The sequence below is a fragment of the Lepisosteus platostomus genome, chromosome 18 (genome assembly GCF_059453375.1).
Source record: "Lepisosteus platostomus isolate fLepPlt1 chromosome 18, fLepPlt1.hap1, whole genome shotgun sequence".
Classification (NCBI taxonomy): domain Eukaryota; kingdom Metazoa; phylum Chordata; class Actinopteri; order Semionotiformes; family Lepisosteidae; genus Lepisosteus; species Lepisosteus platostomus.
Genome location: NC_142628.1, coordinates 8958189 through 8977875, shown reverse-complemented (window position 1 = coordinate 8977875; position 19687 = coordinate 8958189). Strand labels below are relative to the sequence as shown.

Here is a 19687-nt window from a genome sequence, read left to right as displayed (position 1 = left end):
CATATCATTTTTGAAAATCTCATAAATGTTGTGGGTGTCCAGTTCAAACAGGGTCACCTGATTTGGTCTTCTCTTTATTTGAATGCAGTCTTAGCCAACAATAACACCTTCAGAGAATTATAAAGCTGTAATAACATTCAGAATTGTTTATCAATGCTATTCCAAAATTCATAATTAAGAAAAAAGTAATCATAATGCATAGCATTTGTTGCAGCAAATTGCTTGCACAGTCAACACTTTTGTTATGGTTAGGGTTTGGATTGGGGTTAAGGTTTAAAATATGCAATATGTCTTTTTAAAATGGTTGCATAGAGTAATGAGTGTTATTACAGCATGGTTACATAGCCTCTGTGAAGTTGTGTGGGCTACATTTAAGAATGCATTCAAATATAGTGCTACCCCTGATGTTACTGTAATAGAGCTTAGCAATCAAATTTAGGTTTTAACAAACTAAGGGTGTCTTCCGTTTTTCAATGCTTTGCTCAGGATACAATAGTCTAAAAATCTTTTAAAAAGTAAAAAGGATTTACTGAATGCACTTTAATTTTAGGCACTGTCCCATTCTTTTATTAAAATGGGAATGGAAGAGCTTTTTCTTAATATCGAGGGTTAAAATATGCAGTAAATCTTTGTGAATTCGGCCATTACGCACACAGTTTACTAAACATTAGAAACCTTTTTGTGCAATGTGTAATGCATTCTTATCCATTATATACACTCGAAATGCCAAAAAGCCTATAAAAGCCATTCTCAGAATCTCTTTTTAAAAATGAAACAAAAGTTTACATCTTTTTGTTCTCCATAATGCTGCCATCAACAGATTTTAAATACCATTGGTGAACAAAACAGTGCATTTTTTGTAGCACATTTTTTTTAAATATTGACAGTTGTTTTAGTATTGACAATATTGTGACAATTGATTTTAAAATTGAGGATTTTCAATTTTAAATAACATGCACAATGCTCTCCAATTTTATATTGAATTTATATTGCTATTGATTTAGGTTCTTTTGATACTTTTTGTAGTTTACACTCACATTTACCGTGGTTTACATTTTATTACATTATTTGTTAATACCAACATGTAAGATATAGAATAATGTTTATTGTTCAGCTTTACATTCTGAAGAACAGAGTGCTAAAAAGGCCTGAATACACTCATTTTGGTCTGGTTTACATTTTTATGTTTAAGTTGCCTTTACAGCAACACTGGATATACAGGAGGTTTAAATTCCAACTTTTTTTATTCACAAATGTTTCAATTGTTTCTTGTTATGCAAATGACAGTGATAGTTTTAGACTTTAAAACTTCCGGCAACATCTCTATTTCTATAGCTTTACCTAACAAAATCGAGTTTCGTGTGGATAGTTTTCTAAATTACTGTTGATAAAAAAAGAGAAATAAAACAAGCACAAAAATAGAGAAATTAAGATTTTTATCAAATGTATCAGACAGGAATGTTCCAAATTGTTCAGCTCCCCTCTGGAGGTTTTCCTTTGCTAATTATGTTTAAGTTCAAATGCCAGAATTATTTGTACTGGCTGCTGCTTTTCTAAGCATTTTTCAAAGAATTCCATTCCCATGTTTTTTGACATATTGGTCGTGAAAAGAATAGAAAACAAATTCTGTCTTTTCAGTTAGACATATTTTGTATCAGGCAGTTGGATGCTTATATAGGCAGCTGCAAACCGAACTTTGACCAGCGTGTGGAGTATATATCCAGAGAGCAGGATGTGATAAACCCTCTTTGGCATTCATAACTGCGCAGGCAGCAATAGGTTGTAATGCTTTACTGTAATTCCACCTCATTTTTAAAATTTTTCTAACCAAATCATTTCCTAAATAAGCATATGTCATAATAACTTTGAAAGACATAATGTAAGGATATCAGGGTTTTTGTAAACAAAAGAAATATTGAACTGTACATGCAAACAAAATAATATGGACATTTCTTTGTACTTCTTTAGAGCTGGTAGCACCTATTTTTTTATTTAATATCAGTTCTTTTGTGTGTTTCACTTTTTTAATATTCATGTCAACAGAAGCACTGAAACTGTAGTGTTTTAGGTAGATTGCATCACTTCTTAGAAAACAGTGTGCAGTTGTGTGGAGAGAATTAATTAAATTATTTCACTCTTCACATCCATTGAAGGCTGACTGATCTTATTTTATTCATATACCCCAATGTAATTTAATAAGAAGTCAGATTTCTTCAAAGGACCAAAATCAGATATACATATTGAATACAACCAGTCACATCTAAGGATCATTCCAGTATTTTGAAAATCATGTTTCTATAAATAGCACCACGTCAATTGGGAGTTGCAAATCCAGATTCTTACTTCTTGCAATTCATGGGAGCAAGTGTGTGTTTAAAGTTTTTATACCAGGGTTTTCACCAAAGAATTGTACCAAATGCTTTGGATACAAACATCTCTACACTGGAAGAAATTTAAAAGTTGTAATTAAGATTTTCATTTTACTTTTTATTGATCTGTTTCCCGCTGTTGCTAACCAAATTGTATTGAAATATTCTCAGTGCCTTCATTATAAAGCTCTCTGTATAAATAGTGCTAGTTTTTTTTCTTTGTGTTAGCTTTAATTTTAGTGCTGTAGTAGGAAGGTTTAAATGTTTGTCAACAGTCAAGTATGTTCATACATACTGTTAAGCAGGTTTTTGTTTTTAGTTGAAGGAAAGCATTGGAAATGATTTATACTGTAGGTATTTCCTAGATTTACCTTCTGTATTGTACTTTCAGTTTGTCTTAGCTAAAATTTGTTTTAAAAACACAGCAAGGAAACACCTGTGTATATCATCTGCAAATTGTTGTTTCAATCTGCAATCACATTTGCTCTTGTGCAAAAAAACAGTAGGGTTTGTATGTGTTTTGTATTTGTTCTCAATTGAATCTTTCTGGTGTAGATACTTTCCTTGATTTGCCAGTGTAACTTATCTGCTTTAACCACACTAAGCTTTCATTTTTCTCTTTTTCTCTTTTCAATCCTTCCATTTTTTATTTTATTCCCTTTTTTACAATTTGCTTGTAGTCTGTTTCAAGTTTCCAGCACTGCAACCTCTCATTGGCTGAAAAATGACAGTAACAAGGTGAATGGCCAACATTGGTCACATATCTTTTGCAATAACTGCTATCAGTGTTTTCGAGTGCTTTTAACAGCATATTAACCTTGTGGAGAAAATTGCATGGGTCTTGTGTATTAAAGCGTTCTTTTTTTTCTGCTGCAAGTTACTAACTTTGCTGTGCACTTAAGGCTACTAAACAAATTATATTATGTTAGTTTTATAAACAAAAATAAAACTAAAAGACCAAAGTGTACCGAACACTACAACTTCAGTGGTTTAGCACCACAAGTCAGAAGGATGTGAGACTAATACTGCTGCATTTTGATTTTTTTATTTGCTTCTGGATTATTGAGTTAGAGCTAAGCTTACTAACAGAAATGCTGTGCCATTGGCTTTTAATTATATCATTTTCAGTGTTGAAACTCTGCATGTTTCAAAGTTTTCTGCTTTGCCTCATCTGTTTTGAAATGAACACCCAGGCCTCAAAGTCTCTCTATATACCCCTATTTTATTTTCTGTTGCAGAATGAGCTTCTCTTTCAGAAAGCCACTCAAGAATCTGTCTTATTCTTCCTTAAATTGCGGTTAATATTATTCACAGGATTTCAGTTTTACATATTTTACAAATTCACCATAGAGAGATGTTTTGTAAATTTAAAGTTGTATTTATAAAACAAAATCACTTGCAATACTGTATTTTGCACAGTCAAAAAAAACTGTTTAGCTTTATTTATGATATTTAAAGCTGTAAGTATAAATAAATGGATACAATTCTTTATAAACTAATGTGCTCTCTCTTTTGTGACTGCTTTTTACTGAGGTCAAAATGCACAGCATTTCAAAGTGTATTTAAAAAACACAGACAGTAGTATAAAGGTTCATACTGTAAAATTAATATGGTCTCTGTACATTTATTAACAATATGGTGTTCGCAATTTTGACGTGTTACATTTCTGGCCTAAACTTTAATGTTTTCTAACATTACAGTACCTATAATACACGTACAATGTGAGCATCATAGGGCACCAATACAGTGATTTATTCTGGAGAAAAGCCAACTTTAATCAAATAATACATTCTTAGTAATTCAAAATGCAATACCTTCATTATTACACTTAAACCGCACTCTGAAGCTGATACATTAAATTTGTCATACTGGCTGCAAAACCTGACTGTACCTACTGTATCTAAATGGCCCAGAATTCTTCTTGTAAGGTTTTTGTGTCAGACTGTTGGCGTTTATTCAGATGCCTTTGATCACGGCTCGAGCCTAGATGTCTGAAACCCTGATGAGATTCCTGGGCGATGAGATCATCCACCGTGAATAAACTTTGCACTCTTGGTACGCAGGCCAGACACTTTTAATCATATAAGATAAGGCTCACCTAAGAGATGGAGACAACAAAGTCAAACATTACAGAACAAAAACAGAAAATACAAATCACATTTCCTCTCTTGCCTTTATTTCCTCTTGGGATATAATCATTAGCTGTTAAATATCTGGAAAGACATACATCACCTGTGACCATAGGTGTAAGAAACACAATTTTTATTTAGAATTTTTACTCCAACACATCTATACATGCTACACAAAACCAAGAGTTCTTTTTTAACTGAAGGAAAATGAACATCCTAGAAATATAATTTTGGAAAAAATCTCATGTGAATCAAAGGTCCATCTCTGTTGTCTTCAATTGTGAACCAGGAAAGTAGTCTTTTTTTTTTCATTCCATCTAAAGACTTAATTAAATTATGTCAACCATGTGCAAGCAATTAATATTAATAAAAGGAAAATCAAAATACTAGCCAAAACAATTTTCTAATTGTAATACAATGAAGTATGCACACCAGCACACAATCTATACACATGTACAGTATACTGCAGCTTAACATTTAAGTCGATGTGAAAATTCTTCAAATGATCTTGTTGCAATGGACTGGTGTCCCTTCCAGAGGCTATCCTGCCTTGCACCCATCGCTTGCCAGGATAAGCTCCGGCTTCCCTGTGACCCTGTTTTGGATTAAGAGGTTAGAACAGGGGTGGATGATCTTGGGTACATTCAAGTTAAAACAAATTGCAAAGGAAAAGATGAATTATGAAGAATGGCTTTCTGGCATTGCATGCAGAATGGTAAGACCAAATGACTATGTCCAAAAGAACTTCCCTTGTGGTCACAGATGGCTATGTAACTTAAATTGTTATATTATACAGTGTCTCCATAATGAAGAATGGTATGGATCCGCATGTCAAATTATTTCATGCTAGTGTTGTCAGAGTGAAACATGGCACTCCTCATCTTAGAGAAATAAAGTCCAAGTGAACATTTCTCTCACAATAACTGATTTTGTGTTAGGGAACTATAAAATAAACCAATGTATCACCATAGCCAGAAAAGAATCACAAAAAGGTCTATTAATGTGTACCTGGATGTGTTTCTGTTGGGTACTGTATATGATGTTTTATGGTTATTCTCAAATTAGGTTTAACAACGCCTTAATGCACTAGACCCATTGCATTAGATTCTCTATGTGAGGTATTGTTAATAAACTGCAAAAAAGACCAACAGCAAGATTATCTATCTACTTTGTAAAGGACTGTCTATGCCTTTGCTTTTATTTTTTGTTACTTTCATGTGGCTTCTTATATCTGCTTCAAATGTTTCCAGGATAAAAAGGTAATGCAGATCTGAGTTTTCATTTGAGGTAAATGGGTCTCTATAAAGGTGTATAATTAAATTTACTTTAGTTTTTTTTTTTACAGCTTCAGGATCCTGAATTTGTCTTTTTTTATTTTGTTTTATTCAGATTTGCAGTTGTAAAATAATTTGTTGGTAAGACTTTGGTTAATTTTGGTAAGTAGTAAAAATTGTAGTGAAAATTTGCTTCCACATGCTATAAAGCTGACATTAGTAATAGAGAATACAGTTTTGTAACACCAGGATGGTATTCCCTTTCACCACCTTAAAAACTTTAAAGGTACATAAAAACAAACTGAACCATTTGGCCTTCAAATCCACCTATTAAATGTTAATGTTCTAAAAATGAAACAGTTCTTATGATCAGCACCTCAGTGAAGGGTTCATGAAGTTCCTTTGAAAACATTTAAGTCCAATACTGATGTCTAAATTCCCATTCCCATTCCCATATTATTTGTGTTCCTTAGCTTGTTTGGATTGCTCAGATAAAGACGTACAGAAAGAGCCAGGAGGTTGTGTCATATTCGGCTTGGCTTTGGAAGTAGCTGTTCTTGTGACCTTAATAATTTATATCAGTAAGCTTAATGCTGCCATCCTTGGCCACAGTGTCCCAGGAAACAATGCTAATAACCTGAGTGATTCTGGTAATAGGAAACAGGCTTTGTTATTGTTGGTCCAGAAACAAGGTGAAGTATGAGTACAATTTCCGAAGGTGACGTTGGCTTTATCTAAGGCAGACATTACATCACCTGCACAGCTTCTGAACAGTTTTATGGGAAATTATGACTTCGCCCTGTGTGATTGGACATGGACATTTCCTGCGCTTTCTGTAATGTAGTGCAGGCTTCCAAAGGTGTCCTCTGCCAAGATATGAAACATTCTTTCCCCTTCTCATTAAACAAGAGAATGAATAGTAGCTGCATCCCCTCTCACCTTGATTGCAGGTTTAACCATCATTATCGCAATATGGGCGCTCCGGATGGTTTATTTCAACTGCCTGCGTTATCCCACGATTTGTCTTTCATGCGGCCTGATTCTGATTAGCTGTTGTTACAGCTGTTTCTGAATGAGCTGTCAGCCTTAAACAAAATAGCATGTATATGCATTGCTCTTCCCATCATTTCAAACTGTTCTGTCCACATCTGTATTAAGAACCGTTACACAAAGTACAGTATTGACCTGCTTGTAATTCTCCACTAGTACTGCACCATCATAGTATGGTGCACTAAAAACCTTAAATCCTATAGGTTTATTTTTTCCTATAAGACAGTGTACAGTACACATGTTTTTATTCTGATGCCTTAACAAAACATTTTCCTTTACCGGAAACAGTAACGGGAGGTGACATAATTCATTGACTTCCTATTTTTCAGATTACATAAGAATTTCATTGGAAATTCGCCACATGCTTCATTTAAAAACTGTCAATTAAACAACTTAATTATAAATAAATAAAGGTACATCCACTCTGACATCCGTTCTGACACTAACCTTTACATTGGTTCTTTCCATTTTTTTCCACTGTATATTTAAAAAAAAATCTTTATAGTATATGTCTGAAAATTAGTTTGGTGTGGAGAACTTGCATGACATCCACGGTGTCATAGTACAAGCTTGCTGGAGTAAAGAGTTTCTACTCTGAGGTACACATATTGAACAGTTCTATGTTTATATAGTACAGTGAATTTTCACTTATTTTCTGCCATTTCAAGCAATCTTAAAAAATGACAACAAAGGACATGCCACTGTCTTGTTTCTTTTTACTAATGATTAAGTCTGTGTGTGTATGTATAAGGGCTATTGATTTCTAAATAGATAAGAAATACAGTAGATAATGCTTCTTTGTGTATCATATATTGTGTGTTGAATCTGACTCTTAAAAACACAATTATATACAGTACATGAGAATGTCTGGAATTAAGGAATTCAAATAGTTTTCTTTAATTAAGATTCCTGAGTTAAAACACAACGTTGTTTAGGAGAAACTTATCAATAGAAATTCACCTTTAGAAAACTGCAGGTATACAGCAACAAAGGACTGAGAGAAAAGGCCACACAGTCCTTCTAAAATCTATTCATTGCTGTTTCCCAAGTTCCACAGTAGTTTTATCAATCTGGTCTGCTGAAAACATTTTTTCTGATCTGTCTATAGGGTTTAGTTCCTTTTGTTTGCCTTGTCTGTTGAATAGAGAGCAGCCCTACAAAGAGTAGTTGTACTGTACACAAAATGCTGCTGTAGAATGGGACAATAGAACTCACGAGAACTAAAGCAATTAACTAATGACAAAAGAAACTGGAATTTCGAGTGGGATGGGTCTTTTATCCAGTTAATTAAATTACTGAACACCTTAAGAAAAAGTTAAATCAATTTAAGTAGATAGAGAAAGAATGTGCAACAAATATTTCATGTATGGTCAAACTTAACATAAATGGTTTTCTTTGACCTTGAATTTTAAGCTGTTTTGTACTCTATGGATGTGTCACCAACCCCTAGCTTGCCAAATGTTCTTCTTAACATCAGAGCAACAGATATTGATCATTTGACACCTGAGTACACATAACACTTCAGTTTTACTGTGCTGCTCAACAAATTATCTAGGTAATGTTAGAAACCTCTCTTGTTTGGATATGAATTAGCCCTTTCAAAAGTACCAGTGCTTGCAAGAAGTACTACATTACAAACATAAATATTGTTACAGTGTTTTCTCACTGTATTTTTCAAAATCGTCAATTATTTTTGTATTTTTTTTAACTATTTGAGTGACTACCCAGTTAAACTCTCTTGATTATTTTAAGCCTACTTTTACCATTTTTCCTCAAAAATGTCTACTAGTATGTGCCTGGTCAAGCAGAAAGACATTCTGATCCCCTTTCAAAAAGCACATTGGTTCCTCAATGTCTACTCTCTTTTTATATTCTCTTTTTTCATAAGTACATTTTCACATGGACCTCCTGGAGCAAATGCATGGATTGTAGTGAGAAGCACTGGTACACACAGTGCTTTGATCTTCATCAGCCTGTATTGGACATTTTTCCAATTTGCAGGAGGCTGTTTCCAGCGTTTGAGCAATTCTGCCAGCCCAAAGAAATCTAGAAGTGTTGTAAAGGGTCTGACGTCTCAAAGCTGTCCGGCCCTCTCAGAGTCCAGCTCAGTCACAGGTGTACCTGAGGAGGCTGTGCACAACAGGATCATGACTGACTCCAGCTAGTAAGTATGCACAAAGTAGGTTAGATCGCAAAATTGTCACGTGAAGATTTTACAAGAGCCTCTCATTACTTTTTATTCCTAGCATATACTCATATTGTCAGTGCCAGAATAATTTCCATTTATTAATTCTTTATTCATACTCATGCATTTCATGCATTTGATTATAATATGTAATATATTGTAGACTAAATAATATATAATATTATGTATTAACATCATAGTGTTATATCTATAATAAAGTAATATAATATTATCTAAATAATATATAATAATATACTTGTATTATATAAGTATATATTTGCATACTTTTAGTCTAGTTTCAGAGACCCTCCACAATTTCAGCATACAGTGTAATCAAATTGAAATATGTAATTACTGTTAATAATGTTGCTCTTGGTTAGAAAATTTAAAAAAGCAGAAACACAGGTTTAATATTTTAAGCATGGTTTAGGCATATAAACATGTTTATCATAAATGCCATCACAGAAGTCGTGCTTCTCAGAACCAGGTTTGATAGTGAAAGGTGTTCCTTAGTTGGGCCCTTTGGGCCCCTGGAAGTCTCTGAGGACCGGCAGATCTCCCTCAACCCCTTGACCCCTGCATGACAACCTCAGCACTAATTAGTAATGAACAACAGTTTGTGAAATTTTGTAAAAGTATGAATTTAAAAAGGAATGAAAAAATGACCTTTTATTTTATAAGGTGACTTCCAATTCAGAAGCCTTTTACAAAGGCACATAGTTATAATTCCTATCTCTGGAATTAGCAAGGAATACATGCTTTAGGAGATCTTAATCAATTCTCATGTACAGTAGGTCAATGGCGAAAGATGATAAAGAACTGAAAGTGTAGAAGGCCTGTTCTTGAGAAATTCAACTGAAAAGGCTTACAGCCCAGTGATATGTGTCTTAGTCTTGGCTCCTTTGGAGAAATATATGCACTACAGACACGTATTTAGTTCAGTGCTTTTGTGGCTTTGTAACATATGCCATTAAAACTGAATCAAATCCCTTTGTTCCAACAAAGCTGCAACCACAGTAAGGACACTTGAACTTAAATTCTTTTAATGGCCTTTTTACCCTTCTTCAGTGATTATCCGTTGTAGAGGCTGCAAGCACTGCAGTACACTGGGTTTTTCTGTTATCTCTAACATGCAGCAGATACTCAGCTCTCAAGAGGATCAGGTGGACATAGGTGGAAAATATCAATGCAGTTACATGTATTTGGGAAAATTATTTGGAATAAGACATTCCACTTAAGATAAATTTTGTAATATTGAAAAAAGGCTCACTTATACAGCAGCTTATAATTGCTATTTAAATGTGAAGCAGATTCTCTTATTGTTTAATTCAGTAATTTCTAGTGTCTAAGATTTTCTTAGAGGCTGTTAAGCCACTTGATGCTCTTTACATCAGTAGAGAGCTCTTAAAAACAAGGTGTCACACTTTTGGGGTAGGTTTGTGGCAAAAATGATTGAAATGGAACAAATATACATTTCCCATGCTAGGGTAAAGGAGATTATTTCTCAATATATTAATGCATATTAAAGAGATAAGTACTGTGGTCTAGTTTTAAAGAATTATCATAAGAGAAAGGAGATATCAAGCACCACCTGATTTGAATATTCAAATAAATGCCTTTATCAGATCAAGATGTAATCTGGAAACCAGTGCAGTCCAAGGCTGTATTGATGATTGCTTGCAGACATTTAATCAATACTATTCTCTGAAACATTGCAAAAGCTGGTGTCATGAAAAATGCTGGAATCTTGATTTCAGGGAGAAAAGATACCAGGGACACTACCAAGACCAGCATTGCTCTTTTCACTATGATGGAAGGCTAGGTTTAATTTGTAGTTAACTCCTGCTTGAAGACTTAATAATCATCGTATCCAAGTGAAAAATATTTCTAAAAGAAAACAATGTAAACAATTTACCTACTAGGAGATAGTGGCGGCTGTACCTAAACTGATAATTAGGGGCATAGTATTTTCACTTCCATTTACAAAGTTTTCATGTCTATGCCAATCAAAGTGCCAGCATTGAATCCAGTCCCCACTGGAGCGCTTGTAAAAATGAAGAAGTGCCAGATGCCTCAGACTCACCACGGACGTCCGTTGAATTCCAACCACACTTAAGAAGATGTGACTTACTGACTGATGAAAATGGTGGTAGGTGAAGCCTGATAGTTGTAGATGAAAAATTCAAATAAATGTGAGAAATCTTTCACATGAAGCAACCCCTCCTCCATCCTCTTTGTTCTTTAAGGCCAAGGGACAGCTGAAACATTTACAAAACCTGGTAACAGCTGAGTACCCCTACCTCTTTATCTTAAATATCCCTGTATTTTCCAGTAACGCTTCTTGTGGTCGCTGTAACACTCAGCGCCTCCTGAGTGAGGAGAACTGCTCTGGAATGATGGTGAATCCTGTTCCGGCTGAGGACAAAATCCTCTGAGCACCACAGCACCCACAAGCAACAAAAGTCCGATTTTTTAGGAATCCTGGGATTGTTTTGTTTACTGAGACTAAGGAGTGGATTCACTTAATGAATATGTTTAAGCCTGATTATAGCTGGATATTGGGGTGCATGTGATTTGATAGTATAACTTGCGTTTTGAGTGACCACAAATGGTTCGTTGCCTGTGTTGGTGTGCAGAGTCATTCTGCACCAGCATTTATAAATCACTTCACCAGTTAAACTTGAAAATCTGGGGTGAATAGAAGGGGAAAATATGAAAAGGTATTTAATAATTACCTCAATTACAATCCCTACTGTTGTAATATCAGTGTTATAAACCCTACTATTGTAAGGAATTATGTGTAATCTTTGATTACATCAAGTAGTCATAACCTCAGTGCAAGACTGGTACCTCTTACTGCACCATGTTTCCATTCATCATACTGGAACACTAATTCGACATTCCTGAGCCTATGGGAAGAGTGTCATCTTTTGGTCCTCCAATGTCTTCCCATAACAACCTCATATTCCTTAGAGACCTCGCCTCCAGAAAGGTGCTTAGCTTCTGAAATCTGACGAGATGACTCTTGAAATAGTATAGCAGCTCTCTGATGAGCACACTAATCTTGTGCTGAGTGAAGTTTAATTGAAATTACATTTTTTTATTTATTTGAGATATGTTTAAATTTCTTTATAGTTCATAGATTCTAAAACAATAAACAAACCACTGCTTAGCTGCTCTGAAGTGAGGCTGTGAACTAATCAACATCTTACCAGAAAATAATTTCCCTGGGCACATTAATGGGGGTTTATGTTTTGTATTTATAACTTCCCTTTTCCATTTTGCCACTGTTTTCCTTTCCTCTTTTCACTTATGAAATATTATATATCAGAATGTATTCTGCACCTGCAGTAGAGTGTATTTCCTGTTTGAAAAACTATATCTGCTAAAACCAAGACACATTGTTTTGTTTAATAAGAAGAAATGTTTAGTTCGGGTTATTTCATTACTTTTTAAAATGATGTGTTCGTATTAGATAATAAAAAGGTTGAATTATAGGCATTAAGAAATTATGAAAATGAAGATTTATGAAGTCTGAATATACATGGAACTTGAGGTCTGTAATGCCACCTCTTGGCCGAATTGGAGATGAATCTCCAAAACATATCAGTAGTCTGGTTTATCTAAGGCATCGGCTTTTTTGTTAGTAGATGAACATGGCATCTTGTAACAAAACTGTTATAGGATTTGATAACCGTTGCACAAATATATAGAGATACATACATATAGAGATACAGTGCATACTTATCTGCACATTGCTGCTTTTGTTCGTGCTGTTTTAAAATGAAAATCTTGTTTAGCCACAGTAAGTATCTGGAAGGATCCAGTATAATTGGTGATCTTTTCAAAGTATGATGATGGACTGACTTAACATTATAAATATGCCAGTATGGTTGTGGGTGTGTGAAATCTAATTTAAAATTTCCCTGCAGCTCAGGAGTATTCCAGTGCTGTCCAGCCCTCTTCATCATCCAACAGAAATAGTCGATGGAGGAGAAAGATTCAGGCCAGTGAGTCTGTTTCTGCTTTCCCTTTGTTGCTGTTGTCTAAGCTTGTCCTGACCATGATGGTGCGTCAGTGACGTGTTTCTCTGGCCCTCTTGCTACCATGCTTTAGAATTACAGGCATGGGAAATGCACTATGCCAGGCTGGACAAAATGTGTTTTATTACATGAGGCTCCACACCAGTGTGTTGGCAGTCATCATTAATTGGTCAATGCCCTGGGACATACAAGCAATTTTAGAAGAATAAAACTAAAGCCAAGCAGTCAGTGTAATTTGTAAATATATACTTTTTCATTTGAATAAAGATTTGTCTTGGAACACTTTAAACATTCCCATTCTCTCTTTACATTATAATTACGGTTTCTCATGGTTATACCAAAATAGAAACTGCTCATACATACTCATACTTTTATTCTTTAACCTATATTCCAAAATTATTAGAGATGATGCTTCCTTATAATAAAAAAGAAAAGACCAACACTGTCTCATCGTATATTATATTATGATAATAATAAATTTTGCAGTATGTGGAGGCTCATTTGGTTATTAGAAGTTAATTAATCCAAAGATTTTCGTGAGAGACGTGATGGTATTAGCTTACTGCAGATTCGCACACCCTTGTGAAAAAGAGATTCCTATTCTCAATTTTGTAGACAGGACCCTGTTAGTTTCCATTTCTGTCTTCTGGGTTGAATAGAATAGGTTTGTATTTCATTCTTGGTTCTGAATTTTTCCATATTACAATCCAGTCATGTATTGTAGATCATTTTAATTATAATGGCCAGCACAGTGGCGTAACTGTTAGCACTGCTATCTTACTCTGTGCAGCGTTTGTGTGATATTCTTGTATTCATGTGGTTTCCTCTGATTTTCCTCCACCTTCCAAGAACATGCTGGTTGGGTCAATTGTCATCTCTAAATGACCCTGTCTGTTTGTGGGTGTGTGTGAGTCTGTGATAGACCAGGATGAAGTCCTGCTTTATGCTTACAGGATAGGCTCCAGGTTCCTAGAACCTATATCAGTAAGAAGTGGCTTTCTGATAACAGATGGATTAATCATTAATAGATACAAGTATTTTTTTGTAGGTTCTGTTCCACCCACCCTAAGATCTAAACTTTCTTCCTACGATTAATACAACCTGTTTCAGGAACTCATTTCCCATATCTGTAGTTGTCCTTGGGGTCGGTGTGTCCTCTATTTCTAGAGCAAGCAAAAAAATTTAAGTTGCAATTTAAGAATGTAACCGCTAGAGGGTAGTGTTGATTTCCCAAAATATGCCGTTAGTGTACTACATCAAGAATTGTGTTTTTGAGACTGAAGCTACTGAATTTCATTGAGCAAAAAATGTCGTGTTGCTTTACATAAACCAAGGATATTCTAATTCAGTCGTTTGCATTGTTTTTTCTAATTAGCTTTTTTTTTAAATCTTGAATTCTGTAATATACAATGCGCAGAAAAATCCCATTTGTGCTTGACTGAAACAGTATGTATCCACAAGTTGTGCAAAGAAACATCTCTGGAGATACATTGTTTTCTTCTCATTCAAAAGAAAATACAAAATACCAATAATATGATTTCTATAGTAATCGGTACTATTCTCTGTCCAAACCAAAACATTAATCAAGGTCACAGTTGAAGACAAAAGGCATAACATCTAATTCATATTAGAACATTCAGTGTTGTGAAAGTATAGGAATATGCATATAATATATGTATTTATGTCTATCAGTATTAAATTAATTATGAACATTTTTATACTCTTCTCTCCCTTACTATTGTCTGTGTGAATTTTACAGATATCTGTCAAGTATGTGTCAGACTCGGATTGTAAAACTCTCCTTTGGATTGTGCACTCTGTGTCAGGGTTGCAGATGTGATTTTGAAAATCCATTTCTATCCTTCTTTGCTTTTCCACTGCCCAAGCTCTTCCTTTGACGATGGTTAAGAAGAAGTTAATTCAGCACCCTGAAGATACATCTCCCACTCCTAAGGATTCTGGAAAGGAGGAAGAATCCAAGTCTGAGGTTTAGAAATGATATACTAAACATCTTTATTTTATAAAGTGCCTTTCATAATGCAGAGTCTCATGGCACTTTACCATGACTAAGTAAAAAGTACGGGCTATGAAGTGTTTCACAAACCTCTCCTGAACTTTAGAATTCATTCTCAAGTGATATAAAATAAAGAATTTATTTAATTTATTTTATTATTATTATTTATTTACTTTTTCTGACCTAACACTGCTTTTACCTTTCACAAATACTTAACCGGGCAAAATTATTATTACTTTTGTTATGAAGTATCAATAATATCTTCCTCAATATGTTTGTGTGGCATTTTCTCTGGGTAAAACTATATTCGGTGCCTAAAAAAAAATCTAGTTGGGCACAATAAAAACAAAATGATTTTTACCTGTTTATTTCTGATTTTCAACTTCCTCAGAGTTTGCTGGGTTGTGCGAAAAGGCACATCCCATCTTCTGGAATAACTGATGTGAAAACCAATAGCTCCCCCCTGAGTCTTCGTTCCACAGACAGAGGCAAAGTGGGCGCCGGTGGCTGGGGAGGACCGAGCGGTGCATATGTCGATCAAGAGATGATGACAACGAAGAAAAAGCTGACCCTTTCTAATTCCCAGAAGGCAAAGTTACTGGACTGGAACCTGAACTTCTCTGAAGACCTGCGCCAACAGAAAGGAGCTAGAGAGGATAAGAGCTCTTGGACCAGCAAGGCTGACTCCCCAAGTGCCATTGATGTGCCAGTAGCTGCAGCTCCCAAACCTAGAGCTCAGCCTCCACAGTCTTCTAAAGAGGCCAACAAAACGCCTCAGTCAGGCCTTCAGCTTCTTGCAAATGCCTTAAGAAGATCTTTCAGGAGGTCTGGAGGTGCTTCCTCCTCAGGCATCACCAGCAACACAGAGAGCAGTCCTCCTAGGCCACGGCCTGTCTCAGACGGATCTTTCTTCAACTTCGCAGCCCTCTTTGGGGGTCCGTCCTGTGACGAGCAACTTAGTGAGCCCACACTGGAGACAGACAAAAGGGAGAGTACACAGGGAAGGATTGAGGACACAGCGCCACCTCATCATTCTGCCTCAGCTGTGTCAGCATCTGCAAGGTGCTCATCAGAACCAGTCCAGTTGCTGAATAACACCGGCAACATGGGGAAAGAAGGGCTAGGTCCCCAGGGGGTGGAGAATGACATGCCGAAGCTGCTAGAAAAGGTGTCCTTGAACGAAATGTCTTCCCGTGCCACCAAGGATGATTTGACAATTCTGCCACGGAGAAGACTCAACTTCTTTTCCTCTTTGCGACTCAAGAGGAGCGAAGGCACCGAGAGGGGTGGAGAGGGTGCAGATGAAGTTGGAGGGAGAAATGACATCTGGGCAATTCTTGCCAAATTCAAGAAGAAAGGTATGGACCAAGAAACTAAGAGAATCTCTAACAGTAGAACTGCACTTTCTAAGAATGGAGGGCCCTTTTATAAAACAGGTGCATCTCTGTTTCAGTTTGGGGAAAAAACATTTGCACTTTTTCTGTCCTATTGTTGAAATATTTTGAATGCTAAATAACACAGGACGAAACAGTAAGAGGAAGCCAAAATGTCTCCTGTTTCATAAAATTGATAAACAGCCCAAAAATACTTTTGATGAAAAAAAGCTCTATTAACTAATTTTCAATTGTTTATTAATTTTACAGTTGCCCTTACAAACTTTTCCAGTCTCAGTGTTATAGGATTATTCCCTCTAAATATCCTAATTCTGTATCTTTTTGCCAGCCTCATAAAGGAAGGAAATGGGGTTAATTTTCAGGAAAAAAATCAATCTGAATTTCATAATTCAACAAAAATGGTAAAAATAGGATCAAGGGATTTAACTTCTACAGCTGTATTCCAGTTTATTAAATTGTACAATTAAATGGTTTCTGGTAGTTTTTAATACCAGGCTATAATAATGGAGAGCTGTTAGTACACAGATACAGTATGTATATTTTTTATCGTGATTTCTGGGAAATTTGGATCATTGCTCCTGTTAAAAAGACACTCCAACACCTAAGTGTAATCAGGATATATTACTTAAAGGTACTTACTATAAATCCCCCATCACATTTCTCTGAAAATGTTTTGTTCAAAGAATCAATGTATAAAAGGTTTAAAACAACAACTGTGTAGCTCATGGAATTGTGGTTCTTGTTTAATAAAGAGGAAATTTCAGATTCTCACTTTAAAAATCTCATTCACAGTAGAAATATCTTTGGTACTGTTGATCGATGTCACTGGATTGCCTATTTTAGGGTGTTAAAAATTACATTGGACTGTGGGGACGCTGTGTTTCCCTCCAGCATGAAGATGATAATATAATTATAAGAATAACAATGGATTGGTTCCTCCTATCTATTCAGCCTGAAGAAGTTAGGCCACTCTGAACAACGTACAGTATATTAGTTGTGAAAGATTCTGCCTGTCCTAAATGTTTTAATTTGGTGATGTGGTGACATTCAGACCTAGGAAGTCAAAAGCTGACATTCATTCTGATATCCTTCTGTATATATGTCAGTATAAGACACAAGTTAGTTCATGGAAAGCATTTATTCATATGATCAGTGACTTCATTGTTTACTTCTATTTTTATTTGGGTGTAAATGATTTTTCTCTTTATTTGCTATGACCAGACTTTCTGACGCCAGTTACTTTACATTGAACAGATGTCATGATGCAAATGTGGGAGCCAGATGCTATAAGCTACCTAAGGGTAATCTGTCTAATAGCTGGCTCACAATATTCAATCCAATTATGTGACAGAGCAAACCTCACAGAGTCATTCAAGCCAGTGTGTAACCTTTGCTTATACAATTTAAGTGAACAGATACCTAGTTTAAAAGCATTTAGGCAAATCAAATTCATATGATTATGGATCTTAGCATCAGATTACTCGTTTCATAAATGCAGCTCCTCGTGTTTGGAGACTCATAAGCCTAGAACAGAAAGTTTAGCTAAGACCAGTGCTTAGGTTAGCCAAATCGCTTAACGTCTAGCGTATTGGGTTTAACATTGCATTGTGTATCAGTATAATTTGACAGTGTCTCCGATTGTGTCATACTGTATGTATGAGGCCTCTTTTACTTTATGTCCCTAAATTCTCATGCTTTATTTTGTAAACCATAAAACAGATATACCTACTCTCATGTTTGATTTGGTTGTCTTTAATGTAAGGTTAACACAAGGTTTCTTGACGTATCTTTAAAACAAAATAATTTGATGTACTAAGAATACTGATAATACTCAATATTATTCTCAATATATAATAATCCCTTCACATTGATATGCACAGTCCCATGAACACAGGAGAACAATATACAGTATTTGGTAGCTATAATCAAACTGCCTTTGGTCTTATCATTACTTGCCCACTGATCGTGCCAGTCCTGGATAATGCCAGAATTTCCAGACAAACTCAACACTGAAATCTTATTGTGAACTCTTATTATAAAAGTGTGTTGCGCTTTTCCATCATCTTACATTTAACTGTCAATATGCTGTTGGTCATTCCAAAGTGTTACATACTGTACAGTCTGTTACATGGTTGATGTCTTTGGGCACCACAATACTGTACTTGAGTTGTAGTTGAAGTTATTGTCTGGCAGTTGGTCTTTCCTGAGGTAATCATAGTTCATTGTCCCCTTGAAGTAATTCTTGGTCGGAATGTTAAGGTGTCAGTGGCTTTCTCAATCATTCTAAAGTGTTGATTCCATGATTCACAATGCAGGTTATTTGAATTGTCTGAAGCTATAGGCCTTTAAAATTTGAAGGCACATTTGTAAGTAACATTACAGCTATTTAAATTAGTTCCAGTGTTTCCCTCCTTTTACGAGAGCTTGTGAACCAAGTTCATGTGTTCCAGTGTAAGATGAATCCAGAGGAGAAATAAATCATTTTAATTAATGCATACAATTATGCCTTCCATGATGTAATATGATGACTGGAGTTGGATCAAAATATCAGATAGTTTTTGAGAAAGGCTCTTCAGATTTCAATCAGAGTAAATGAACAGTGTGGGTCCATAATTTAAACTAGAGCAATTCATTCTCTCCTCCCAAGTCAAAGTCTGATCAGTTGAGCAACTTTAAAAAATAGGATAAAGGTGACTTCAGAACAGTTTGTAGGTGTGTGCCATTAATCACACCTGTTCCTTACACCTCTTATGCCTTTTTGACAGACTCAGATAATCTGTCTGAAGGACATCAGGCAGACCATTATGAAGCTAGTTCCTCAAGCGAGGAAGAGAAACTTTCATCAAAACAAAAGGTACTGCATGAAAATCACATATTCCAATAAAAGCTGACTTTTTTCTAAGTAAACAAACTTTTCTAGTTCGGCATTAAAACATTGTGTTTGGATTTAAAGTTAAACATTGGAACCTCTTCCCGGTAAAATGACTGAATCTTACCGAATAATTGGAATGAAAATCAAATCTTTAACTAAAATGTATTCCTGAGACTGTGCTGCTGTAACGTATGATTGGTAGGGCTCACTTTTGAAGAATATTCTTTAAAATATTCAAGGCTGGGATCTCATGGCAAGATTTATATTAAGTCAGGGGAGTTCCGTTTTGTAACTTAACTTTATATGAAATCTAAGAGCTGTTATTCATAAGGCTCTGCTCTAGAAGAATAGTGATGC

The 19687-nt window shown here is 35.3% G+C and overlaps 1 protein-coding gene across 15 annotated transcripts in view; it reads left to right on the top strand.

The window, feature by feature from the left end:
- The window catches only part of LOC148645602 (F-actin-monooxygenase mical2b-like), a 79954-nt gene that overhangs the window by 50496 nt on the left and 9771 nt on the right, over positions 1–19687 (top strand). For 13 of the 15 annotated variants that reach the window (XM_088611575.1, XM_088611588.1, XM_088611582.1 and 10 more), the window contains 6 exons: positions 8824–8986; positions 11020–11156; positions 12940–13017; positions 14937–15037; positions 15456–16422; positions 19224–19312. In XM_088611575.1, the coding sequence (XP_088467701.1) occupies positions 8824–8986; positions 11020–11156; positions 12940–13017; positions 14937–15037; positions 15456–16422; positions 19224–19312 (1535 nt within the window). The remainder of the gene's footprint in view (positions 1–8823; positions 8987–11019; positions 11157–12939; positions 13018–14936; positions 15038–15455; positions 16423–19223; positions 19313–19687) is intronic. The other 2 variants (XM_088611583.1, XR_015928185.1) reach the window with 2 other exon arrangements.